The following is a 27,474-nucleotide window of genomic DNA, read 5'->3' as shown; positions in this document are numbered from 1 at the left end:
GAGAGATCCACCTGGCTCAGTTTCCCAAGTGCCAGGATTGTAGGTGTGAGCTATCATGCCCTTAACACTATCTTCATTAAAATTGATGTCACTACTCTGGACAACTCCATGTCCACTCTCCGGGAACAGGTGACCTTGCCTCAGGTTTCTGGAAACCAACCCTGAAAGGAGACATCAACACAGCCTAAGCTCATTCTCCAGACTGAACATTTTAGACTTGAGGCTCTTCAGCTCTCCTTGTATCTTATGAGCTCTCCTGTTGCTATCACGGACTTCACACAGAATGGCCAGATCCTGATTTCCATGGGTGTTGATGGTTGCCTAGAGGGTTGAGAAAAGAGAGAGAAAGAACTATGGCATTAGCTACGGGAGAGAAACCAAGTCACAAAGAGCAGCCATGCTGGCGGGCTCCTTTTTTACATATGATAAATACAGCACTAAAATTCTTCAGTGACTCATTTTTAAATGAAAACATTTAACCGGCCAAAGCATCTGGGAGAAGAAGGCAAGAAGCTCAAGAGTTCCGGGTTATCCTTGGCTACCTATGCAGACTAAGGCCAGCCTGGCTGACCAGAAACCATCTCAAACAAACGAATATTAAAAATATATATTAAAAATATAAAACAAAAGCAGAAAAGCTTTGGGATACAGATTATCAAGTAGCTAACAATGGGCAAAAAGACCAAGACAGCACTGGTGAGGTCGATCAGCGGTTAGGAAAGGCACTTGCCACCAAGCCTGGGGATCTGAGTTGGGTCCCCAGGAGCCACATGGTGGACCAGTGAACTGAAAGGAGTACACTGACCTCCACACATTCACCGTGTTACACAGGCCTGCACACAGAAATAAATAGGTGTTAACAAAAAGTAAGACCAATAACAGCATTATTGGTAAATTTGCCCATTTTTTCCTGTTTGTTCAGAACATAGCAACTATTTAGGACTTAAGGAGACTGCTAATCTCTAGCAAAGCTCTCAAGGCAAGCTAGATACTAAAAGGTGTCTGGGAAAGGACTTCATTACTCAGTCATTTTCTCACTTTAAAAGTAGACAATTCGGGGTTGGGGATTTAGCTCAGTGGTAGAGCGCTTGCCTAGCAAGTGCAAGGCCCTGGGTTCAGTCCCCAGCTCCAAAAAAATAGACAATTCTTGGGGCTGGAGAGATGGCTCAGTGGTTAAGAACATTGACTGCTCTTCCAGAGGTCCTGAGTTCAATTTCCAGCAACCACATGGTGGCTCACAACCATCTGTAATGCGATCTTATACCCTCTTCTGGTGTCTCTGAAGACAGCGACGGTGTACCTCATATATATGTGTGTGTGTGTGTGTGTGTGTGTGTGTGTGTGGAGAGAGAGAGAGAGAGAGAGAGAAGAACACTGTTTGCTCTTCTAGGGGCCATGGGTTCAGTTTCCAGGCCCCCACATAGCAGCTCACAGTTGCCAGTTCCAGGGGATCTCCCACCCTCACACAGACAGGCATATATGCAAACAAATAAAATAAAAATGAGGGGTTGGGGATTTAGCTCAGTGGTAGAGTGCTTGCCTAGGAAGCGCAAGGCCCTGGGTTCGGTCCCCAGCTCGAAAAAAAAAAAACCAAAAACAAAATAAAAATGAATAAAATCATTACAACACTCTATCACACACACACAGAGGACTCCTTTCTTGAAAAATCTGAGAGAGAGAGAGACCCAAACAATTCTTTTGAGAGTGTGTGTGCACTCAGCCACGCCCACACGACACGAGTGAGGGGCTATACTAGCCAGCAAGCACATTCCTGGGGTCCCCTGTCTTCTTCTCAGCCCTGGGCTGCTGCAGATGGACGTCTGTGCTCAGCGTTCATGTGGGTGCCAGGGACCTGAACTCAGGTCATAACGCTTGCACAACCAGCAATGTTTACTCACTGAGCCCAGCCCCCATTTCCTATACACATCTACTTTTTTAATCTAGTTGAATTGGAAAAGGTGATAATTTGTACGTTTATGTCGGTCTTTGTTTTTCCAATCAAGTGTTCCTATTGAACTAACAGAGAGGACTCAAGGATACTTACCCATCTGTTGTTCAAGTAAGGACAAAGCACAGCCTATTGGTTTTTGTAATGCTGGAGATCCAGCCAGCGTCTTGTTTTTCTTACACATTACACCCACTCTACTGAAATCTACATCACATCCTTGGCCATCCTTCTGAGGAACCACCCTGACCATCTTTTCTACAATCCCACCTCAATTTCCCTTTCCTAACTCAGGAGCAAAGGTACCTTATAGAGCGTTTGCTCCAGGTCTCTCAGCTTCTGTCGGAGAGCCTTAATGTCCGTCTTGAAGCCTTCTACTTCCAGGATTCGTCGATGCTCCAAGGCCTGATAGCGTCTTGTCATTATCTGTAAGCGCTTGCCCATCTTGTTGGAGCGATCCTACAAATGGGTGACGAAGAGTTTATGGAAAGGAGACTCTCCCCCGCAGTCTGCGTGTTCTACTCAGCCCAAGTGTGAAACACCACACACCTTGAAGATCTCTCTCCTCACGCCTTCTTCCTCCCGAATTCGAGCAAGTTCCTCTTCTAGGGAAATGCACTGTTCTTGGTACATGTTGGACAGCTTTTTCTCTTGTGTTAGCTTATCCTTAAGAGACTGTGGGTCAAAGGGATGAAAAGTTTTAATGTTCGGCCCTATAATCAAATTTGTAATTCAAAATAGCACTATGGTAAAGAAGGGAGGAAAAGATTTTCAGAGCAAATCTGTAGAAGCAGACGTGAGGAGCAACCCAGGGTCTTGCTATAGCTAGACTTCCTGTCTATCCTTTCTCCAGTGCACATAAGTAGATGTTCTTTAAGGCAAAGAAACCCAGGTGTCCTGGAGAGGATTGCTGTCACTCTGATGAAATGCCATCACACAGCAGCTTGGGAAGGACAGGGTTGTCTGGCTTACATGTCCACATCCTAGTCTATCAGGGGAGGAAGTCAGAACAGGGCTTACATGTTTTGGCTCTTTAAAAAGAAATATCCACAACATGTATTACAAATGTTCTATAAAAGAACCAGAACAGCAATCCTTCAAACTCTTAAACCAGGAGGGCAGCAAGAGTCGGCACTGAGGCCCTTGCCCCAAAGCCTGGCACCCTGCCCACATGGTGGAAGGGGAGAATCGAGTCCTCTAAGCTCTCTGACTCTACATTTGTGTCACGGTATGTTCACACACTGCTCCCCCTGCCTTGCACCCCCCCCCAATAAATAAATGCAATTTTTTAAATAAAAAGTCTATATACACAGGTGTACCCTGTAATCCAGCTGCTCTGGAGGCAAACACAGGATTCCTGGAGCCCGGGGGTTTAAGCCCTGTCTAGGAAACAATGAACCTCCTGCTTCAAAATAATAAGCCAGTGGCGTGGTGACACACGCCCAGAACACCAGCACTCAGGAGGCAGAGGCTCACAAGAGGATCACAAGTTCAAAGCCATCCTCAGGTACACAGAGAGTTGGAAGCCAGTCTGGGTTACCTGAAACCCAGTCTTAACGTCACATCAGATCATGCTACTTCCTTATACAACCCTTCCAAGACACAATCCTTAGGGCTGTTTATATCCTCACAGGGCCTGCAGGGCCATCTACTGGCCATCTACGGGCCATCTACCCCGGGACCTGCATGTCAGTTCCTCCTTGTTTTCTTCTCTGTGGCACTAAGAATTAAACTTCAGGCCTTGATCAGTTCCTTGATCTCTACCAATGAGCTTCATCGCCAGCTCCCAATTCCTCCTTGTTATTTTACAGCCATGATAGCATCCTTCCTTTCCCTCAAACATGCTCAAGGGACTTCTTTCTCCCTCTGCCAGGAATGCCCTTCCCCTAATCAATATCACAGGCCTCAGCAAAAGCACCAGACTTAAGAAGATGTCCCTAGGTCCCTTTCTGAAGCAGAGTTCCAACAAGTAATACAATCCTTACATAAGTCTCTTACTAACATAAAATTAGATGATTTTCCTTGTTCACTAAAATATAAACACAGTGAAAAACAGACTTGTCTAATTCTACATTGCTAAACCTATAAGTTGAATCAGGAATGGATGAATGAATGAATGAATGAATGACATGTGATATTTTTGTCTTCTTTTTGAGACAATCTTACTCCACAGTCCGGTCTGGAATTCTGTCTGGCTTAGTATTTCAAATTCTCAATCACCATCATGGTCAGTTACTCCTGGTTATGTACTCCATGACATTGCTATCTAGCTTCAGGAACTGAATGAATCTTATATAACAATGTATAGGCTCTTTGAAATTCTCCGAGTCTCTGACAGGCTCCCAAAGTCAACATGCGGCCGGCCCGGGAGGACTTGGAATTTTCCGTCACCTTCTCTAATCTCTCTTTTTTTTTTTTTTCTTTTTTCCGGAGCTGGGGACCGAACCCAGGGCCTTGTGCTTGCTAGGCAAGCGCTCTACCACTGAGCTAAATCCCCAACCCTCTCTAATCTCTCAAATGCTGGGATAACAGGCATTAGCTATCACACCTGGCTTTACACAGCGCCAAGGATCAAGTCCAGGGCCTCAGTATGCTATACAAACATTCTATCAACTGGGCTTCAACTCAGCCCCCTGGAATTCCGAGTTTCTCAACTGTTCCAGGAAGAGAATGGCATTACCTTCACATATTCATTCTGAGCATGGTGATTCTCATGTAAAGTAGGAACGACTTTCCCAAGCTTATCTTCTTTCTTCCTGTACTGCACTCTGTACTGCTTCATCATTGACATCAGGTGGTCTCTTTCAAGCATCCACAACTTCTCTTTATTTTGGTTTTCAAATTTTAGTTGTAGAAAGTCTTTGGTGCTCTGGTAGAGCAGTTCTTGGGTATGATGGAGACTGAAAGAAAGAACAGCTGTGAGCGTGAATATGCTCGCACTGTACAGTGGAATCACAGGCTATTCCAAAAGACGATTCAGGTTCTCTAAAAATTGGACTTTTCTTTTTTTCACTCTGTAGACCAGGCTGAGCTCAAACTCAAAGATCCGCCTACCTCTGCCTCCCCAGTGCTGGGATTATAGGCGTATGCCACCATCACCTGGCTAAGATTTTTGAAAAATGTGTACCTATGTGAATTATCTGCATAATTTAGTTGTTGAACACCTCTGGAGGACAGAGGTGCCAGATCCCCCAGGAACTGGAGTTACAGATGGTGTGAGCCACCTGATGTACATGCTGGGAACTGAACCCAGGTCCTCTGTAATAGTGCTTAGAACAGCTGAGCTATTCAGAAAAACAGGACGCCTATTAGAACAGTATTCTGTGAGTCCTCACCTCTTGGTCAGCTCTTTGATTTTCTCTTGATTTCTCTGGTGCTGAACTTGGATCTCCTCGATTCGGATCCGTCTGTCCTCCATGAGCCCTTCGACTTGTTCTCTAGAAAGCTTTGTCTGCTCTCCCAGCTGGGCCTGAAGTGCTTCCACCTACAGGGCCGAGAGAAGAGGAGTGAGCTATCCACTCCTGCTTCTATGACTTTGTATCTAAGGTGAGCCCTTCCTAGAAACGAAGGAAAACTGAGGCGGGCAGGGGTGGGGGAGTGAGGGTGGGGTGGAGGGGTGGGCAGGGACCAAAATAGATACATCTCAGTTCTGATCTACTTGTGTATGCGTTTTGTATATGCCTGTATTCTGTTCATACCTGTGTGTGCACATGTGAATCAAAGTAAAGTGTCTCCTCCAATCACTCCCCACCTTTTTTTTAAAGATTTATATTTTATATGTGAGTACACTGTAGCTGTCTTCAGACACACCAGAAGGGGGGATCAGATTTCATTACAGATGGTTGTGAGCCACCATGTGGTTGCTGGGAGTATGATAATGGTTTATCATTTTCCTAAATTTCAGAACACATGCACTAAATAAATGAACACAACCCCAATGCTGATTTGTCAAACAGGCAATGTCGCTGTGCCACTCTTTCCATAGTCCTCAGGCCAATCACTAAGTGAACTCTAACCAGGCACAGTGGCCTGGACTCAGGAGGCAGAAGCAGGAGGATCTCTGAGTTTCAGAGCAGCCTGGTCTACATAGCAAGTTACTGACTAGCCAGGGCTACAAGGTGAAACCTTGTTGTAAAACAAATGGGAATTCTCATTTTAGAATTGTTTTGTTAGATAGGATTTAGCATATGAACTAAAATGGTTGCCAGAAGCATTGTAGAATGTTCAAATAGAAAATAATGACTTTAAAGTGTAAGTGCTAAGAGGTTATTCTCTCCTGAGAAACCCACATCTACTCCAGGGCGTGCATTACTGTTCTCCCCTTGCCTCCTTCCAAATATGCAAGCTTATACAATGCATCCAGAAGATCACATGTGTGTGTCGCACAATAACAACAACAGGGGGCTGGAGAGATGGCTCAGCGGTTAAGAGCACCGACTGCTCTTCCAGAGGTCATGAGTTCAATTCCCAGCAACCACGTGGTGGCTCACAACCATCTGTAAAGAGATCCGATGCCCTCTTCTGGTGTGTCTGAAGACAGCTACAGTATACTCATATATAATAAATGAATAAATCTTAAAAACAAACAAACAAACAAACAATAACAACAAAAACCCTGCACTAAACAAAACTTCATTCCCTGTATAGCTCCTGATCTGTACAGTAATGGGCTGCCTGCAGCAGTGCAGAGGGCTACTGAACTATATATAGTTATGTGATCTTGTGAAGATACCCCTAAGAATACTTTCAGTGATAAAACCATCTTGGGAAAACTGGCCCTTGCTCAATCAGATCAACCATAAATTCACCAACATTCCTAGTGTAAACTGTCTCTGGACCAGCCTAAATTCTATACGATGTGTCTATGACCAAAGGTTAGAGAATGGCCTGACAATTAACTGCTCTCTCTCTGCTTCTGTAAATAACTTCACGCTGCAGACGCTCACACTGCCTTGCCGTATACATGCAAAATTGCCTTTAAAAACCTCAACAAGTTGGAGGCCGTGAATAAAGCTTCCATGTGACTCAGGCATCTCGGGGTTCTTTCTCTTCAAGACCCCTCACAGCAGAACCCCTCACTCCATCGCAGATCTCTGAGGAGTGAAGATAAGTAGAGACAGGGTTTTGCTAGGTAGCCGTACTTGGTCTGCTGTCCCTACAGCCCAGCAGGCTTCAGCTTTCTGCCAATCTTCCTCTCAGGCTCCTAAGTGCTGCGATTACAGAAGTGTGCCACTATGTAGGGCTTTCTCTCCTACATCAATGTTCATATTTAAATCTGTATTAAAGCAGGTGTGGTGGCACATGTATTTAATCCCAGAGGCAGGTGGATTTCAGAGTTGGAGGTCAGCCTAGTCTACACAGTGAGCTCCAGGTCACCCAGCCAGGGCTGTGTAGAGAGACCTTGTCTCAAAACAAAGCAAAACTCAAAACAAAAACAACAAAAAACATCTCTAACTTTGCTAGAAAAAAAAGTGCTCAGTACTAAGAATAATCTCAATTTTCTTGGCCCCATAATGCCTGAATGCAATCCTGGTGCAAAGAGATCATTCTCCTATAATAGCAAGGGTACATTATACATTGCTCAGTGTGTGGAGAGAAACCCTTGGTCTGTCAAGACGAATGTATCACCTGCAGGTGTCACCTGCAGGAGGTGTCTGTATGTCCCTCTGGATGAGAGTGTCACCTGCAGGAGGAGTGTCTGTATGTCCCTCTGGTAACGCTCAGAAATGTCTTCCTTGTCCTTTACTCTTATTCGTCTTTTGCTTACTGTAGGATCTAAATAGAAAACAGAAGTTCATCAAAAACTCTGCTCAGCTCTTCTTTCTGTTTCTGCTACTCAGGCACCAGCACTGACTGCAGAGTTTAGTTTCCTTCACCTGCAAGAGAAGAACACACTGGAGACCCACAGCACCCGATTCCCAGGCAGAAGTCTCCTATGGGGACTCTGCAGCACCTCACTTGGGTAATCATATCCATCTTGTGGCAGAATGTTTCTCTTAAGTTGTGAATATTTCCTCAGTAAAAACTCACATTTAAACACTTTGGTTTTTACATACCACATGATTTTCAAAAGGAAAGGTAACAAGCAACAAAAACTAAGTGAGTTCACTAGAGCCTGGGAAGGGTATGGAGGAGCGGTGGGGAAGATGGCTGATGGTGCAGGGCTGCTAGAACAACCTCTAATGGTTTCTAGCACAGTAGCATAAGTATGGCTGACAACAACTGAATATGTGAAAACAGCTAGCAGCAGACAAGGCTACACAGTTGTGGTTTGCCCTGAAGTTATCTGTATTTTGATGCTCCATTGAATTTGTAAAGTACAGGTGAGGGGCAGGTACAGGATAGAAGGAGGACTGTCATTGGAGGAGAAGGAAGGATGGGTAGGAGAGAAGTTTGAAGGAAGAGGAGGAGCCTGAAAAAGAGAAAAGACAGAAGAGAGAGAGGAGAGAAGCCGTGGCAGCCGAGACAAGATGGCAGGTGATGTTAAGATTCTGCTCTGTGGGGGTTGGGGATTTGGCTCAGTGGTAGAGCGCTTGCCTAGGAAGCGCAAGGTCCTGGGTTTGGTCCCCAGCCCCAAAAAAAAAAAAAAAAAAAAAAAAAAAAAAAAAAAAAAAAAAAAAAAGAAAAAAAAAAGATTCTGCTCTGTGTATTTACAAGTTGTTATTAATGTTCTCAAGGGATGGATGGTACCGGCCTTTGTATGTTTAAGTGGGCAATTATATCTTACCAACTGGATCTAAGATTATTGTGTTGTGTGTTCTTTTATGTGAGGATTTGAGTGTAGGAAAGTGTGCGGCTGGGATGAGTTTCCCCCAAGATACCTAGCAGATACCTTGAGCACCAAGGAGCGGACCTAGCGGGATAAAAGACAACCATACTTTTTTATTTTTATATTTTTACAACAACACTACACAGTGCTTATAAAAGGTGATGGCTATCTACTAGTTACCCTGATCACTAATACAATGTCTCAACAAGGTAAAAATACCAGGGCTGGAGAGATGGCTCAGCGGTTAAGAGCACTGACTATTCTTCCAGGGGTCCTGAGTTCAATTCCCAGCAACCACATGGTGGCTCACAACCATCTGTAATGGGATCTGATGCCCTCTTCTGCTGTGTCTGTCAATAGCAATAGTATACTCACATACATTAAAAATAATTAAAAAAAAAAACAAAACAAAACACTCTGGCATTGACACAAATACCTCTGTATACACATGCTTCCATGAACACAACACACACACACACACACACACACACACACACACACACACACACACAAAACAACAAAAACCCCTTGCATTAAACACTAGTTCATTCCTTCCATAGTTGTAGAAGTATACACTAGTAGACTGCCAGAGACATCGTTACTAATGCCGGCCACTCTCTCTGTCTAGTAGGGAAAACTTTCTAACTGATTGCAGTGGGATTTTCAATTCAACATCAGAGAAACTTCTAGTATGGTGGTTACCTGCTTTGGAAGCTGAAGGCTCACACACATCTACAGCCTGGATAGTCTTCTGGAGAATGCTGGCCTAAAGAACAAAAGGTATAAAAGTGGGTTCAAGGGGCTGGAGAGATGGCTGAGTAGCTAAGAGCACTGACTGCTCTTCCAGAGGTCCTGAGTTCCCAGCAACCACATGGCGGCTCACAACCATCTGTAATGACATCTGATGCCCTCTTCTGGTGTGTCTGAAGACAGCTACAGTATACTCATATAAATAAAAATTAATAAAAAAATCTTTAAAAAAAAGTGGATTCAATATGTGTGAAACTGCAGTTTTTAGCCTTAGTTTTACAGATCTAACATTTGAAGTTAAACAGGTCAAAACCCATATATAATCATGTAAACACATTATATGTACATGAGAGGTAGCCTGGGCAAGGTAACATTTTCTCTTTTTCCTTTTTAAAAATTTTTTTTGCTAAAATCCAATGTTAATACAAACTAATTAACAATAAATAAATTCACACTGCAACTTAACAGAATATATTTTTAAAAAGTGCTCTTTGTGAATACCCTTAATGCCAGCATTTGGGAGCAGACACAGGCAAACCTCTAAGAGTCTGAAGACAGCCTGGTTTACATATTAACTTCCAGACAAGCCGAGGGTGCAAAGGGAGTCTTGGTCTCAAAATTTACCTCTTCCTCAAAAAAGTAAGGTGCCCTTGACAAGGACCCTAAGAGAACAGTAAAACTATGCACATTAGGTATATATGATAATGCTACAGAGAAATTATTCTTTACAAAAATGAGAAGCAGCCAAGCAAGGTGGCGTGCCCCTCGGACGACAAGTCTGAGATCAGACCTCATGGCTGACCTGGTTACCTGCTGGTCAGACTTACTGGGGCTACAGATTTACACCTTGGGGTTTTCTTTGTTTGTTTAACACACAAAGTAAAAATCTGACCCAAATCTTTATTTATTCTATGTATGTTTTGCCGTCATACATGTATGTGTACCATGCTCATGCCTGGTGTCCTCAGATCCTCTGGACCTGGAGTTACAGATGATATGAGCCTCCATGTGGGGGCTGGGAATTGAACCCAGGTCCTCTGCAAGGACAAGTGCTTTTAACCACTAGGCCGTCTCTCCAGACCCCAAGGCCCACATCGTTAATCCCAGTACTCAGGATGCTGAGGCAGGTGGATGGATCACTGTGAGTCTGAGGCCAGTCCGGTTTACAAAAAGTTCCAGGACAGCCAGGGATACACAGTGAGACAGTGTCTCAAAAACTAAACCCGCAAAACTTAAAAACAACAATAACACCCCAAAAATTTAAATAGGGGGTTGGAGAGATGCCCCCATGGTTAAAAGCATTGATTGCGGGTTGGGATTTAGCTCAGTGGTAGAGCGCTTGCCTAGCAAGCGCCAAAGGCCCTGGGTTCGGGTCCCCAGCTCCGAAAAAAAAAAAAAAAAAAAAAAAAAAAAGCATTGATTGCTCTTCCAGAGGCCCTGGCTTCAATTCCCAGCACCTACATGGCAGCTCAAAACTGTCTCCAAGATCTGATACTCTCACACAGACTTACATGCAGGCAAACGCCAATGCACATAGAATAAACATAAATTAATTTTAAGAACTGGAATATGCCTAGAGTGCATGCCTTTAATCCCAGCACTCAGGAGGCAAAGGCAGGCAGATTTCTTGAGTTCAAGGTCAGTCTGGTCTACAGAGCAAGTTCAAGGACAACCAGGTCTAAACAGAGAAACCTTGTCTCAAAAAAATGCAAAAAGAAAAGAAAAAAAATTAAAATAGTACATATATGCTCATAAATATTTCTATGATTGGAAAAAACAAATATATATTTACACTGCATATATATGTATATATATATATCCTATATAAATACTCTATTGTTTATGATTATTTATCCTCTCTGGGGATAGATTAATTTTATACGATGGACTTCTGTCTGTGTGGGATTTTGTTGTAGTTTTGGTTCTCCAGATCTCACAGAATGCAGGCTGGCCATGAACTGGATACTCCTGCCTCCACCTCCCAAGTGCTGGGATTATTAAAGTGTGTCTCACCATCTGTGTGTTTATGATAAAGACCATTATTAATTTATCATACGTATAAAAAAGTCAGTACTGAAATATCTTCTTCACAAAGACTAGCCTTGCTTTCCTCTGTAATCTCAGCAAAGACGTCTGCCCTGTCTTAGCTTCAGTTTGCTTTTTGTTCTGTCTGGTATGGCGCTGGGGATGGACAAGAGCCTCACGCTTCTAGGTCAGGGAGCTATGGCTTTAAGTTTCTTTTTTTCCTTACCAACAAAACCAAAGTACACCTATTCACCAACAATGATATAATTTGGAATTAAAACATACAATGAAAACAAATAAACACTTTTCTCAGTGTTTTCAAATTCCTGGCAAGTTACTCTCGAGTGACTCTTGAGGATCAGTGACTAGTCAGTATCTGGAGGGATTCTGAGTTTTCAGAGTTATGACGCCTTAAATGTACTTCTAATAGTCTTTACAGTCTGCATTTTCAATGGCAAAAAATTCTTGTTTAAAGTAGAAAATGTACTAAGTTTAGTAGCGTTTACAAGGAACTACACATAAAAGCATAATTAAAATTAAGGTGACAGCCCCCTCCCTTGCAGAAATGACGTGTAGGACTAACTCTGAAGACTTAATTTGCAGTGAAAATGTGTTATACTTTGAGCGAGCATTCAGAGATTTTTTTTTTTTTAATTTTATGTGTGCGGGTGTTTGCCTGTGTACATGTCCAGGAGTGTATCTGATTCCCTGGAACTGGAGTTACGGATGGTTTGTGAGCTGCCATGTGGGTGCTCAGAATAAAACCCAGCTCCTCTGAAAGAGCAGTCTGTATTCTTAACTGCTAGGCTATCTCTCTGGTCCCTTGCCAGTTTCTTAATATTGAAAAAAAAAATCTTCACAAGGTTTTTGCAGAGAAGAGCTTTAAGCCTCCAGCAGATACTGGCTGGCTCACTGCTCTCCATGAGTCACTGCTGGCAAGTAGAGGGTCTGACTACGGACCCTTACCTGTATCCTGCAAAGGTCACACTCATCAGACCATAGTAGAAATTACTCACCTTGTGGGGAGGCTCCTTAAGAAAATAGGTCACTTCGCCGGTATCTGTTCCCACAAGAGCCAATAGATTCTGAATCTTTTTCTTGTCCTCCAGCTCCCTGCAATTCTCATAAAAAAAAAAAAAATAATCATTACACACTTACTCCATGTAAGCAACCATCTCTATTTAAAAGACTTCCCTTCTGGCCAGTGGTGGTGGAACGCACCTTCAGTGTCAGCACAAAGGCGGCAGAGGCAGAAGACCTCTGGAAATCCAATGCAAGCCTGGTCTATACAGTGAGTTCTAAACCAGCCAGGCCTACACAGTAGTCTAAAACCAAACCAAACCAACAAAACAGAATTCAAAAGATTTCTTGATTTTTATTTTTATTTTTTTTGAGACAGTCTCACATATCCCAGGTCATACTTGGGCTTGTTGTAGGGCCAAGGATAACTCTGATCCTTCGTTCTTCTGTCTGCTTTTAAGAGAACAGGCCCATGTCACCACACCCAGTTTATGTGGTGCTAGAGACAAACCAAGAGCTTTGTGCACTCGATGGAAACATTCTACAACTGAGCTATATCCTCAGCTTCTGATGTTTTAAAATAACTATACCCAAACTGGAGAGATGGCTCAGCGGTTAAGAGCACTGACTGCGGGGTTGGGGATTTAGCTCAGTGGTAGAGCGCTTGCCTAGAAATCGCAAGGCCCTGGGTTCGGTCCCCAGCTCCGAAAAAAAAGAAAAAAAAAAGCACTGACTGCTCTTCCAGAGGTCCTGAGTTCAATTCCCAGCAACTACATGGTGGCTCACAACCATCTGTAATGGGATCTGATGCCCTCTTCTGGTGTGTCTGAAGACAGTGACAGTGTTCTCATATACATAAAATAAATTTTAAAAAATGACTATACCCACAAGTTAAAAATGAACTGTATCTTAGTTCCAGCTATTAGAAGATTAAGTATTTCATTTCAGGAATCCAAAGAGGGGCTGGGGAATAATCTCTTAGCTGTTTCTAGGAGAGTACAGCAGCTGGTCTTCCTCTGCAGCCCTGATAAGGAACACAGCCTGCACATGGCTAACAGTCCATTCTCCCTCAGGAGAAAGGACACTCGCTTCCCTGCTTACGCCTCCCATTCCTCAGGGACAGCCTGCTTTCAGTGCTGTCTCCTTGCCTCACTTCAGATGACTCTGAAAAGCCATTCAGCTTCAGAGCCCCCATGGTATTGACTGGAATCTGCCAAAACTGAATCATAGTCAAAGTTCTCCACTTCCCAGCCAGACTCCCCGTTTCCTCAGGGGCAGTTCTCCTCCTGTTCCTCTCTTGCTAGGGTACTTCCATCATGCATCCCGGAAGAAAATCCCTAGTGCAGTTTGTTTCCCAAGGCACCCAACCTAACACAGCTAAGGTCAGGAACAGTCCAAGGAAGCAAACGCTGAACAGGGATTTTTCAGAGCTGACGACACAGATGATTTATAGAACACTGCTCCTAAGAGCAGGGCAGGGGAGGAATTAATGGGTTTTGGATGAACAATTAGAGTAATCAAAGAGGAAAAGAGGCCACCACCCTCCTCCAAAACAAACAAGCACCATAAAGATAACCCCACAATCTGTGTCCAGCGAGAGGATTCAGTGAATTATTGTGCTCACTGGACAAACTTGGCACTGGTTCATTCCCTGAAACCCATAGTAGAAGAAAACAATTGATTCCTAAAAGTTGTTTTCTGACCTTCACACAAACACCACGGCACACATGTTCCTGCTTGCATGCTCCCGTATTCTTGCCCCCCCCCCATACACACACACACACCCTCTATCCAATTTCCCAGGCGATAAGCCAGAGGAGAACCTTATCTCCCAGGACAAGCCCTTGTTTTCCACAAGTATTTCAAGGCCTGTTGGGAACAGGGCCTCAGGAGAGCTGTTACCTGGTAACCTGAAGCAGCATCATGGCATCAGTCATATGGGGACCATCCTAGTAATCAAATTTTGGCCCAGATCTAGTGAGTCTACTAGGTCTCCAGACTCATTTCCCCAGTTTCCAATGTCTAATTAGGAGGTACACACTTGGTAGTTGGCACAACTTCCAAGTTAGGGAATTGGTGTTTTTGTTTGGTTGGTTTTATCTTTTGTTTTATTTTTCTTCAGAGGTAAGCCAGTGGGAAACGTCTCAAACTAGCCTTCCCTACTTGGTCAAGAAGACACACAGAGGATAAAAGACTCTGGGGGAAGTGCACACAATTTCTTCCCTTCACTCACTACTATGACCTATACAAAGCAGATGGATTGTGGACACCTCCAAAGGAGGTTTCAATGCAGATGAGTCTCTGCTAGAGCACAGTAGTTGGGTCTCAGGTACGTGAACTAATGAGGCAAACGCCTCGGTTCCACGGCCTGAAGAAGAAAGAAGTCCATGTGCACACGAGGTAGACAAGAGCCTGCTTCAAAGGTCCTTCCCTAAGCCGTGGCAGTTCTTTACCTTTGGAGCAGTACATGATAAACATGATTATTTCACATGGACAGGACACAGGGAAGATTTTAGGGCATGCCAGGGCATTCTCTCCAAAGCACAAACAACCAGACATAATGGCACACTTGTAATCCCAGCACTTGGAAACTGAGAAAAGAAGGATAAAGAATTGTAGAGTAGCCTTGCCTAATCCCTGCCTCCAAAAAAAGGCCAGATGATGCCTCACCGGGAAAAGAAAGCGTGACTTTGGTTGGCAGTGCTGAGGAGGCAGGAACAGAAGAGTGCTGGAGAACTGGAGTGCTTCAGGCTCAGCGAGAAACCCAGTCTCGAAAGCAAGAGGGGAGGCTGGAGAGATGGCTCAACGGTTAAGAGCACTGACTGCTCCTGCAGACACCCCAGGTTTGAGGCTCAGCACCCACTCTGCAGCTCACAACCATCTAGATCCAGTGGATCCAATGCCCTCTTCTGACCTCCGCTGGCTCCTGCACACAGGTGGCATACGTGTGTGTGTGCGTGCATGTGTGTGTGTGTGTGTGTATCTATATATACATACATGAAGGCAAGCAGGCAAAACATTCATTCACATAAAATAAATATTTTGTTGGGTGTTGTTTTGTTTTGTTTTGAGACATGGTTTCACTGGGTGGCCCTAGATAGCTCAGAACTCACTTTGTAGTCCAGGCTGGCCTTGACCTACCTTCCGAGAGTTGGGATGAAAGGTGTGTGCCACCATCCCTGGGCTAAATTATTTATTTTGGTTTTATAATAAGTTTATAGCTTTACATTTGATGGAAGAAACATATTTTTACATATGAGGAAGACACCTGATGTCAGCCACTGACATGCACACTCACACATTTACCATACATGTATGTTTGCACACTTACACATACACATACACATGCTGAACACAGTGGAACATGCCTTTAGTCCCATGACTTGGGAGACAGAGGCTGGCAGAACAGCCAGAGGTACATGATTTAAGGGGGAAAAAAATCCTCCTGCATCTGCTTCCTGAGTGCTGGGATTAAAAGTGTGTATGGCCACTGTCCGGCAATAAATAAAAATTTAAAAGCACTTAAAATAAAACTCAAACAACAACAAAAGGGCGGCTCATGGTGGCTCAAGACTATAATCCTAGCATTCAGAAGACTGAGGCATGAGGAGCACAAGTTAGAGGACAGCCTAGGCAACACAGTCATCTCCAAGCTAGCCTGGGTTCTAGAATGAGACCTTGCTTCAACAAGCAAACAAAGTTACCAAACTACAACGGAAGAAAAGAACTAGCAATGACTTGAATTTACATTTTTCCAATGTCACATAAATGGGTAAAAAAATAGATGAAAAGGTGCTCAAGCCAGGTGGGGATGGTGCAGGCCTTTAATGGCAGAGGCAGAGAGGCAGAGGCAGAGAGGAGGCAGAGGCAGGCAGAGGCAGGGGGGCAGAGGAGGCAGGGGGCAGGGGAGGCAGAGGGAGGCAGAGGGCAGGGCAGAGGGGCAGAGAGGAGGCAGAGGGAGGCAGGGGGCAGAGGCAGGGAGGGGAGAGGCAGAGAGGGCAGAGGGAGGCAGAGGCAGGAGGCAGAGGCAGAGGCAGGGGCAGAGAGAGAGGCAGAGGGAGGCAGGAGGCAGAGAGGCAGGGAGGCAGGGGGCAGGAGGCAGGGGCAGAGAGGCAGAGGGCAGAGGGGAGCGGAGGCAGGGAGGCAGAGGGAGGCAGAGGGCAGGAGGGCAGAGAGGGAGGCAGGCAGAGGCAGGGAGGCAGAGGGGCAGAGAGGCAGAGAGGCAGAGGCAGAGAGGCAGAGACAGAGAGACAGAGGCAGAGGCAGAGAGGCAGAGAGAGAGAGGAGAGAGAGAGAGAGGGGAGAGAGAGAGAGACAGAGCGGAGAGAGAGAGAGAGGCAGAGGGAGAGAGGGAGAGGAGGAGGAGCAGAAGCAGAGGCAGAGGGAGAACCGGAGGGAGAGGGAGAAAGGCAGAGAGGCGAAGGAGAGAGGGAGAGAGACAGAGGCAGAGGCAGATGCAGAGGCAGAGGCAGAGTCACAGGCAGAGAGGCACAGATGCAGAGAGGCAGAGAGGCAGCAAGGCAGAGGCAAGAGGCAGAGAGGCAGAGGCAGAGGTAGAAGCAGGTGGGTCTCTGTGAGTTTGAGGTCATCCTGGTCCACAGAGCAAGTTCCAGGATAGCCAAGGCTACATAGTGAAACCTTGTCTTGAAAAACCTAAAAATCAAAAAACCAAACAAACACAAGAAAGACTACTCTAATCCTAGAGCTTGCTGTGCGGCTGGCCTCTAAGCACCCTATCATAATTCTAACATTCTCTGTGGCAATATTTGCCAAAATTATCTGCTCAGAGGTGCTGTGTTGTTCTCTAAGAACTTCCCTAGACTTACCTACAGGTAAATCTCTATCAAAGCTTGTTCCCTGGGACACAACCAAAGAGAATGACTGTAGATACATCTCATCATTGAAGTGTAACCCAGAGTTTTCATTCTAACGTTTCCCTTCTATTCAGTACCCAATTATTTTTTTTAATATTTTTATTAATTCTTTGTATACATGTGACTCTGTGTTCATATTTATAATGGCCTCAGAGGCTAGAACATGACCCTGGATCCCCTGGAACTGGAGTTAAAGGTAGTTATGAGCCGCCCAACACGGTGCTGGGACCTGAACTCAGTTCCTTTCGGGAGAGGCACTCACTCTTAAGCACTGAGCCAGTACCTGATCCTTAGCCGGTCATTCTCTGAGTAGAGTCGTAGGACATGCTCCCTTTCCTGGAAGAGGCAGACCTGCATGTCACTCAGGGCTCTCTGCAGTTCAGCAATCTCTCCCTCTCTCTGCTGCAAGCTCCACTCAAGGTTATGCTGGAAAAAATATAATAGTTGAAAACATATTAGGTTTCAAAGGAAACATCTTAGTAGATATGGAGAATATTTGATCGTACTCTGTTATTTACCGATAAGAACAAAAAAACAAAAACAAACAAAAAACCTACTTCTAGTTATGGCTCAGCCCTTAGCCCATACCTTTAATCCCAAACAATGAAGGTTAAGTCCATTTGTAGAAGTGTTTGAAAGTGATGTCTGATTGAATGGCAGACAATGTGAAAGATAAGAGATGAATCAGGGGCTGGAGAGATGGCTCAGCGGTTTAGAGCACTGACTGCTCTTCCAGAGGTCCTGAGTTCAACTCCCAGCAACCACATGGTGGCTCACATCCATCTGTAATGGGATCTGATGCCCTCTTCTGGTGTGTCTGAAGACAGCGACAGTGTGCTTATATATAATAAATGAATAAATCTTTAAAAAAAAAAAAAAGATGAATCAGAAAAATATGTGACAGAATAAGGTGTGCCCAACTCTCAGGAAGAGAGAGAGGGGAAAGGGAAGCCATTTAAGGGGCAGTGAAGAAAGGAAGAGAAAGCAATTTTACTGGGAGAATTTTACAGAGACAGGTTACAGAGATAACAAACTAGACACGGATGGAGACAGAATGAACCAGAGAATGAGAAGGAACTAGAAGATTAGAACAGATTGCCAGAGTTAGTTTGAGGCCAAGCAGGGCAATTAAGAGACAGAGAGAGAGAGAGAGAGAGAAAACACAGACTGAATCAGTCAGCTTGGAGAAGAGTTGGAGCCAGAACAGCTGAGTTTAACCAGCCAGCCGGAGTTCAGAAGGAACTGAAAAGGGCGAGCTTATTTGGCAGTCAGTCTCAGAGGATGAAAACATTCTAGGCCTAGGTAAGATGGTATGGAGGCTAGAAGCTTCCGGGACTAGGCCTGGGTGAGCAGAAGGAAGCAGTAAGCCTCCAAGACAACGAGTAATACCGGAGAATAAGGTTTGTATAGGAATATACCTAAATGACAGTTTCTCCAATAGAGAATTCAAGTGATGGTATTAAGTTGTGCACAGATTTGAGCCAAAAAGAGAAAGGATGAGATGGGGATGTAGCTCAGTGACAGAGCATCAGGTAAGCAGGCTTCACCCTGGGTTCAGTATCTACTGCTGAAAGAAAGGAAGAAGAAAAGGAAGGAGGGCAAACTGAAAGGCAAGCTACAGGATTAGTGTGGTTGGGAATTTCAGACGTTAATGACTAAGCCCTTAAGTTTCCTTTCATTGCCAACAGCATGGGCATCGGAGAATGCCACACACCTGCCCTGTTCTATTTCTGTGTGTGTGTGTGTGTGTGTGTGTGTGTGTGTGTGTGTGTGTCATCAGCAGTTCATCAAGGCTTGGTCAGTGAGCTCCAGGATCCACAGGAATCCCCCACCCCTCTCACCTGTTCTTCACAAGTTTCTCTGTAGAGCTCTAACTTCTTCAGCACATCTTCATTCTCTGCCTCAAAGTTAGCCATCTTCTTCTGATAATACTCCAGAAGCTCCTGAGAAGGGCGAAGGACAGCCAGACGATCCTCTATTGAAGGCAGGGGAGTTGACTCCACTGAGTCTGCCATTTTCTTCCACCTGTTGGTATCATCAAAGCCAGAGCCAGCACCACGCCTGGAGGCAACTGTTATTCTAGTGAAATTAGACAGCATATATTAAATCTCCTGAACACTTGTGAAACACATTTTTTTAAATAAAAGGGGGTTTATGGGTGTTTTGTTTTGATAGTCTTTCTATGTAGCCCTGGCTATGTAGACCAGGTTGATTTTGAACTCACAAAGATGGACCTGTATCTATGGTCCAAGTGCTGGGATTAAGGCCATCGTTGCCACATCCAGTGGTGTTAAGTGCTCACATGCACCAAAAGTTTGAGTCAAACTGGTTACTGAAAATTCTTATGAGTTGTTTTCTAAGTATCAATGATTTAAAACAATATCTAAAATAAACAACAGAGACTAAAAGGAACATTTAAAAGAACAATATAAATGGATACTACATAATACTGTTGCAGGACCTTGGACGACACTGGGAACTGACACTGCTATTTACTGGAAAAACCTGTTTTTAGTTGTAGTGTGGCTCAGCCTTATATACCTTTAATTCAAGAGCGTTATGCTTAAATATTGTAAACAGGATTAAATAAAGTCAGCCATAGGTTAAGAGGCAGAACACACAGCCAGTAGACAGGAAATGAACATAGGATTATTAAGAAAAATCCAGGGACTAAGAGGGAGTCAGGAAGATGGATAGAGAGACACACAATAAGTAGACGGAAGGGACACGTGGTTTGAAGGAGCTTTTGTGAAATGTAGTGAGAGAAGGAACTGTTTCTGGGATGTCAGTTGGGTGCTTTCTCTGCCTCTCTGAGCAGGCAGTCTGGTTCCCGAGCCTTCATTGGTAAAATCAAATGATCGAGATTTAAAAAAAAAAAAGTATATAATACCCATTAGAAAATCCAATATAAGGTACATAGCAACAGGAACAACATCTTTCCAGAAGCTAGCTAAACTCTAGCTTCTGAAACTGCACTGCAAATATCAGGACAAGATGGCACAAATGGTAAAAGTATCCTGGTGCTCAGGAAGTCAAGGAAGGAGGGCCAGAAATAAAGGCCATCCTTGGCTACACTGAGTTCCAGACCAACCCAAAACGCAAAAGCGAAAAAAAAGAATGACTGGAAAAGAAAGTTCAGTTTCTTTGTTCTTAATAATCAAGAGACTTGGGGGGCTGGAGAGATGGCTCAGTGGTTAAGAGCACTGACTGCTCTTCCAGAGGTCCTGAGTTCCCAGCAACCACAAGGTGGCTCACAGCCATCTGTAATGGGGTTCAATGCCCTCTTCTGGCATGCAGGCATACTGCAATAGCACACCATTAAAATAATAGTAAAATAATAATCAAGAGACTTAAGCTAACACAGTAAGAGCTAGAAATCAAAGAGTGAGGCAGGTATATCTGAGTTCAAGGCTAACCTGGTTTATGTAGTAAGTTCTAGGCAAGCCAGGGTTACACATAATGTGTACCAAGTACTACCACCCTTAAAAAAGAGCCAATCACATAAAAGAATTTTTAAAAAGAAACAGTGCAGAAGTCCTCCTATGAAAACCAATCCAGTTTGGTGGTCTAAAATGTATAATATATGGGGTTAGAGAGATGACTCAGCAGTTAAGAGCACAGGCTGTTCTTCCAGAGGACCCAGGTTTAATTCCCAGCACCCACATGGCAGCTCATGACCATCACCTGTAACTGCAGTTCCAGGGGAGCCAATCAATTGTACGAGAGGTGCACAAACACACATGCAGGCAAAATATCTATGCACATAAACAAATTATACCATAACAAAACAGACATTAGAGTGCAGAAACTGCACAAGATTGCCAGGGTTATAGGTGACGGATGGCACTTCCTCGGTTATTGACAGCTTTTAGGGACTGGACTTGTAACACCACATCCTGAGCACCCTACACAAAAACATGATAGAAATAAAATTCTATTTTCAAAGAGTGAAAAAGAGGCCAATAGATATAAGAGTGACTTGAACTTGAGAGCTGGCTCAGTGGTTGAGAACACTGGCTGCTCTTCCAGAGGACCCAGGCTCTATTCCCAGCACCCACATGGCAGCCTGCAACTGACTGCAACTCCAGTTTCAAAGGATCTGAAACCCTCACACAGACATACATGCAAGCAAAACATCAATGCGCACAGAATAAGAGTGACTCTCACACTCTACAGTAGGGAAGCTGTGCGGGTGAGGGATGAATGCTATGTAGCAAATCCACCTCCTATTGACAGACTGGTTACTCCCTATGACCCAAGAGCTAGCATCCCTGGGACCCCTCCATTCACACTTAGATGAGTTCTAGTACTTCCACAGAGAAAATGACTTGAAAAAACAAAACCAGGGGTTGGGGATTTAGCTCAGTGGTAGAGCGCTTGCCTAGGAAGCGCAAGGCCCTGGGTTCGGTCCCCAGCTCGAAAAAAAAGAACCAAAAAAAAAAAAAAAAAAAAAAACCAACACACACACACACACCCCCACTCCACTAAAAAACTAGACTCTGAATGAGAACAGAGAATTGAGATTTAGAAAGAATGCTGTCCCCTTATCTCCTATACTGACTGGATAAACCTAAAGTGGTATTGATTCATTAATAACTCATAAATAAGCAAATATCTTACTTTCTGCAGATGGGTGTATGTGTCGGAGTAAAGTTCATTCTGTCTTATTCATACCTATCAAATACACAAAATGACGATGAGGGCCAGGAAGTTAAAGTAAATAAATAAATATAGGCTATCCCACACACTTCCCACCTGTTACCACATTTGACTCCTGAAGAGAGTCTACTTAGACCAACGCTGGGCATTTTCTTAACTGCTTATCCAACTTGTAGTAAAGAAAAGAAAACCTTTTAAAGATTTATTTACTTATTATTATATATTATAGGTGTTTTCAGACACACCAGAAGAGGGCATCAGATGTCATTACAGATGGTTGTGAGCCACCAAGTAGTTGCTGGGATTTAAACTCAGGACCTCTGGAAGAACAGTCAGTGATCTTAACCACTGAGCCATCTCTCCAGCCAGAAAAAAAGACTTTTGGGGGAGAATATATCTTATTTTTATGTGTATGAGGCAAACATTTACCACTCAGCTACAGCCCTAAGTATGGTTTTTGGTTTTGTGTTTTTCTGAGACAGGGTTTTTTTGTGCAGCCTTGAGTGTCCTAAAACTAACTGTGTAAACCAGGCTGGCCTGGAACCACCACATCCCAACTGCTTTGTTTGTTTATTTGTTCGTTTGTTTTTGACAAGGTTTCATGTAACTTATGGTCTTAAACTCCCTATGTATCTGAGAATGACTTTGAACCTGTGATCCTTCTGCTTCCAACTCCAGAATGCAGGGGCCACCAAACACAATTTGTGTAGTTCTTCGGATCAACTTCAGTGTTCTGTGTATACTGAGCAAACAACTATGCTATCTCCCCACCCATACCATAACAGGATCTTATGGAGTCCAGGCTGGTTTCAAATTCACATATGTTGCTTAAACTGGCACTGAACTTCTGATCTTCCTCCCTCCAAATTCAAAGTCCCATGAGCAGAGGTCTGTGCTAGCACCATGCCTGGTACACACAAGCTCACTCAAATTGTTTCTGTTTCGGGATCTTGGTATATAGTACAGGCTTGTCTGGAACTGGCAGCCTCACTCAGCCTGCACCTAGACTACAGGCTTCTATCACTGTCCAGCCAGTTTCTAATTAGCAAACAGGGGCTGCAGAGATGGCTTAGAAAGCCTTGTAGCGAGGACAAACACCCAGATATTCCAATACGGTACCTCAATTTTCCAACATGTCCCTACCGTTCCTTAAACCTACAACAGAACTGAGCGGAAGTGATTTTCTGAAGAATACCTTGTCCTTGCTGATATTTCACAGTCTCTACAAGAGCAGCAAGCCGAAGAGAGTGACTACTCCTTCAGCCCTGGCTCCTGGGAGACTGTGCTGGTTATGGAGCTAATCCCTAACAGCGGCGGCTGAGTTCAGCCTCAGAAAATGAATAAATGCTCTTTTGTGGTTTTTCAAAAAAAAAAAAAAAAAAAAAAAAAGCCTTGTAGCCTGAGTATAATCCCTGAACCCACACAAAATTGTCCTCTGACCTCTACATACACACACATGCACATAATAATAAATTAAAAAAGAAAACTTTTTAAAATTAGCAACATAGTCCATGGAAATTACGGTAGACGATTCATGCCAATTTTAGAATGAACAGAGAGCCAAAAATACTTTGACTTGCTTTTTCTACTCTTTTTTTTATCTTTGCCAGTGATCACCCAGGATATGTGAGGATATAATCCTCTACTGCCGGGAAAACAAAACAAAAATTAAAAAAAATATATACTTAAATAGAAAAAGAAAAAAATTCTGTATGATTATAATTTCTATCTCAACTGACATCTAACTGGGGAGGAAAAATCATCTTGGTTTTTTATTAAAAAAAAATATGTGTATGTGTGTGCACGTGAAGACAGGAGGACACCTAAAGAGTCAGGTTTCTATCCCTACTCCCTGGAATCCCTGCTCCCTGGAATCCCTGCTCCCTGGAATCCCTGCTCCCTGGAATCCCTACTCCCTGGAGTCACCAGGGCAGTCAACCTCTCTGGCCTGACGACACCTCCACCTGCTGAGCCAAATTATACTGTTTTTATAATTGGCTCTAATAATTTTTAAAATATTATTTTATGTGTATGGATGTTTTCCCTGCATGTGTGTCTGTGCACTAGATGCATTCCTCTTGTGAGCTGCCATGTGGGTCCTGGGAATCAAACCCACGTCCCTTGGAAGAGCTGCCAGTGTTCTTAAGCACTGAACCATCTCTCCAGCCCCTGTCTAATGATTTTTTTTTTTTTCTTTTCTTTTTTTCGGAGTTGGGGACCGAACCCAGGGCCTTGCGCTTGCTAGGCAAACGCTCTACCACTGACCTAAATCCCCAACCCTTTTTTTTTTTTTTTTTTTTTTTTTTTTTAAGAGAAAGGTTAGGCCACTCCTTTCTTGAGTCTCCTATCCAGTCTGAGTTCCATATAAGCAGAGTTATATGGTGATAGACACCTTGTACCAAAAAACAAATAAAAACAAAACAAATTATAAATGGATCAGTGGCTATTTATATAGACATGAACATTAAATAAAGCCTAGAATTCAGAACTTTCTATTTTAGAGCTTAAGCTCTCTCCCCTGACTTATTTCTCTCTTTCCCCAAACACATCCTATTTCTATAAAATGTACCTTTTTGTTTGTTTTTGAGACAGGATTTCACTATGCAGTTTTGGCTGGCTTGGAACTATATAAACCAGATTGGTCTAGAATTTATAGAAATTGCCTGCCTCTGCCTCTGCCTCTTGAGCACTGGGATTAAAAGCTTAAACATGATGCCAGACCCATGTTTTTAGTTCTATGCCTTTGTTCATGAGCTTCCTGGGAGTTTAATTATGACTCCTTTCATAACTCTAGTAAATTCACTTGATCAAGTCTATTCTGCATGTAAAATTCATCTTAAAAACTATTTTCTTGGGGTTGGGGATTTGGCTCAGTGGTAGAGCGCTTGCCTAGGAAGCGCAAGGTCCTGTCTGGTCCCCAGCCCCGAAAAAAAAAAAAAAAAAAACAAACTATTTTCTTCATCTCTTTCTTTTGAGTTTTTCCATTCAAAACAATCTAGAAAGCCAACTGTGGTGGCTTCTGTCAATAAAAGCTAGCACTGAGAAGATCACCCAAAATTAAGGTCAGCCTAGGGTACAGAGTTAAGTTCTAGGCAAACCTGGAACAGAGTGAGGTCTTACCTCAAATAAACAACAACAAAAACCACAAAATGATTGTGCACTTGTACTCCCAGCACTTGGAAGACTGAGACAGGAGTATACTGCCAAGAGTTCGAGGTCAGTCTGGTACATAGAGTGCAATTGCAAGCCCACCTGGGCTGCAGAGTAAGATTGCCGTCTCAAAAAGCAAAAAGGAATAATTAAAATTAAAAAAAAAATTCACTGGAAAGTGACAGTATTTACAGTTTTACTACGATAACCTATCTTCCAGGCAGACAGAGGCCGTTCTAATAATATCTTTGAAGGCAGGAATGCCTCTTTTTTTTTTTTTCGGAGCTGGGGACCGAACCCAGGGCCCAGGGCCTTGCGCTTGCTAGGCAAGCGCTCTACCACTGAGCTAAATCCCCAACCCCTAGGAATGCCTCTCTTATGAAAGGTATTGGTTTCTGTTTTGTAGCTTTAAGAGCTCGATTTCAAGGCCACGGACATGCTAAGCAAACACTCTACATGTTGACCACAACCCTAAAAAGCTGTATTTATCCGCATAACTACTTTCTGAAATATTTTATTATCCCTTAATTTACAAACGAGTAAACTGAAGCTTAGGCAAGCAGGAAGAAGAGGGAGCCGGTACTCGATCCATCTCCAGGGCGTCTGGATCCTATTCTCTTGCAAGTTCACACATTTTTGACCAGATCTTAGCTCAGTTATTCTTTTTTTTTTTTTTTTTTGGAGCTAGGCAAGCGCCCAACCCCTAGCTCAGTTATTCTTACAGTTCTCCGCGTCCCGGAAAGTTCTCTTTGCAGACCTTTCCTTGACTGGTCCCAAATCTCCTAAGGACCCCAGGTCTAGTCTCCTTTACACAGATTACGAAGGTTTTTATACCACCAGATTTACTTCTCAACCTCTACCCTAAAACCCTTTCACCCTTTTACCCCGAAATCCACACTCACCAAGCACTAACCCCTGGAATCCAACAACGCAACGGAAAAACAACTCAAATCAGCGAGCGTCTACGAAATCCTACCAATCGCTCACGAGCTCAGGCGGCCTTTCAGGTTGCACACCAATAGGACGGTTGTTCATCCAGCAGCTCTTCCCACCTTGCCTTGCGCCTCACCGGCAGAGGTTCCTGGGAAGTGTAGTTTCTCACTGCACGAGGCATTCCGCAAAGACAGAATGGGGCCGGGGTAGGGAGTGGATGGGGACAGGTTAAGTATCCCTTGGTTGTTATTACTCATCCGTTTTGACAACTCAGTCTAAACTTATTTAACTACTTTTCTTTAGTGAAATCGGTTGCATAAATGGCATACATAATCAGGAGCGGATAACAGGAATACCTTAGAGTGCCTTGTCATTTGTTTCAAGTGAGCCTAAGAAAAGTTCCATAAATCCTATGGAGCTGTACAAGCCTGTGATCACAATACTTGGGAAGGGAAGTAAAAAGGATGGGGAGTTTAAGGTACTCCTCGGCCAATTAGCAATTTAGAAGCATGGGTCTCAAAAAGACAAAACAGGAGGAAGGGGGAGAAAGAAACTTCTATGACTTGGCTTAGATGTAGGGTTCAATGTCTCCAGTCAAGGGATTACATATTCAAATGTTATGTCTAGCCAGTTTAAACATTGGGAGGATATATGAAGAGCTGAAAGTGGTAGCTCATGCCTTTAAACCCAACACTAGTCGGGGAACCCTGTCTCAGTAACAAAAGAGGATCTATAAAAGGAAGCTACACAAGAAAGGAATAATTCTGCACTGTGGAGTAGCATTGCCTTAAAATTTGGAAAACTTGGGGTTGGGGATTTAGCTCAGTGGTAGAGCGCTTGCCTAGGAAGCACAAGGCCCTGGGTTCGGGTCCCCAGCCCGGAAAAAAAAAAAAAAAAAAATTGGAAAACTTGAAAAGTGAAGCTTTCACGCCTATGTCAACTCACGATAAGTGTCCACAATTTTTCAGTGTCATATTTATTTCAAATAACATTGCTTTTCCTATTCATGTCATAAGAAAGAATAAGGAGAGAGTTTATAGTTTTCCCTTTGTTATTCTATTTTGATTAGCTCCTGGGAAATTCTTGGCCTCAGGTGTGGGGGTGGGGGAAGTATAGTTCAGTGGTAGAATTCTTGTTTCTGTTAAGAAACCCTGGTTCCTGAAGTCTGAATTCAGCACCAGGTTCTATCAACAAATGAGCAAACAAGAGACAGCCATTAAAATGTGTTTTGGGTCAAGGGTGATGGGATACACTTTTTGCTTTGTTTGTTTTGTTTAAGGGTTTCTCTGTGTAGTCTTGCCCTAGAACTTGCTGTGTAGACCAGGCTGGCCTCACAAATATCTGCCTGC

At 43.7% G+C, this 27,474-nt stretch overlaps 1 protein-coding gene across 1 annotated transcript; it reads right to left on the bottom strand.

Annotated features, from left to right (window-relative positions):
• On the bottom strand, positions 1-22,185 carry Ccdc77 (coiled-coil domain containing 77). Its single transcript, XM_032905778.1, has 11 exons — positions 22,004-22,185; positions 19,225-19,462; positions 17,667-17,809; positions 12,506-12,602; positions 9,417-9,480; positions 7,629-7,720; positions 5,281-5,429; positions 4,626-4,845; positions 2,495-2,620; positions 2,252-2,404; positions 1-321 (listed from the first exon to the last, which is right to left on the bottom strand). Exons 1-11 carry the CDS (start codon positions 22,039-22,041, stop codon positions 175-177), a joined length of 1,467 nt encoding a protein of 488 aa, XP_032761669.1. The 5' UTR covers positions 22,042-22,185; the 3' UTR covers positions 1-174.
• Between the last annotated feature and the right edge of the window lie 5,289 nt (positions 22,186-27,474).

Source organism: Rattus rattus, chromosome 6 (assembly GCF_011064425.1).
Source record: "Rattus rattus isolate New Zealand chromosome 6, Rrattus_CSIRO_v1, whole genome shotgun sequence".
NCBI classification, from domain to species: domain Eukaryota; kingdom Metazoa; phylum Chordata; class Mammalia; order Rodentia; family Muridae; genus Rattus; species Rattus rattus.
Note: the sequence above shows the minus strand (reverse complement) of the source record. Positions and strands in the feature narration are given on the sequence as shown.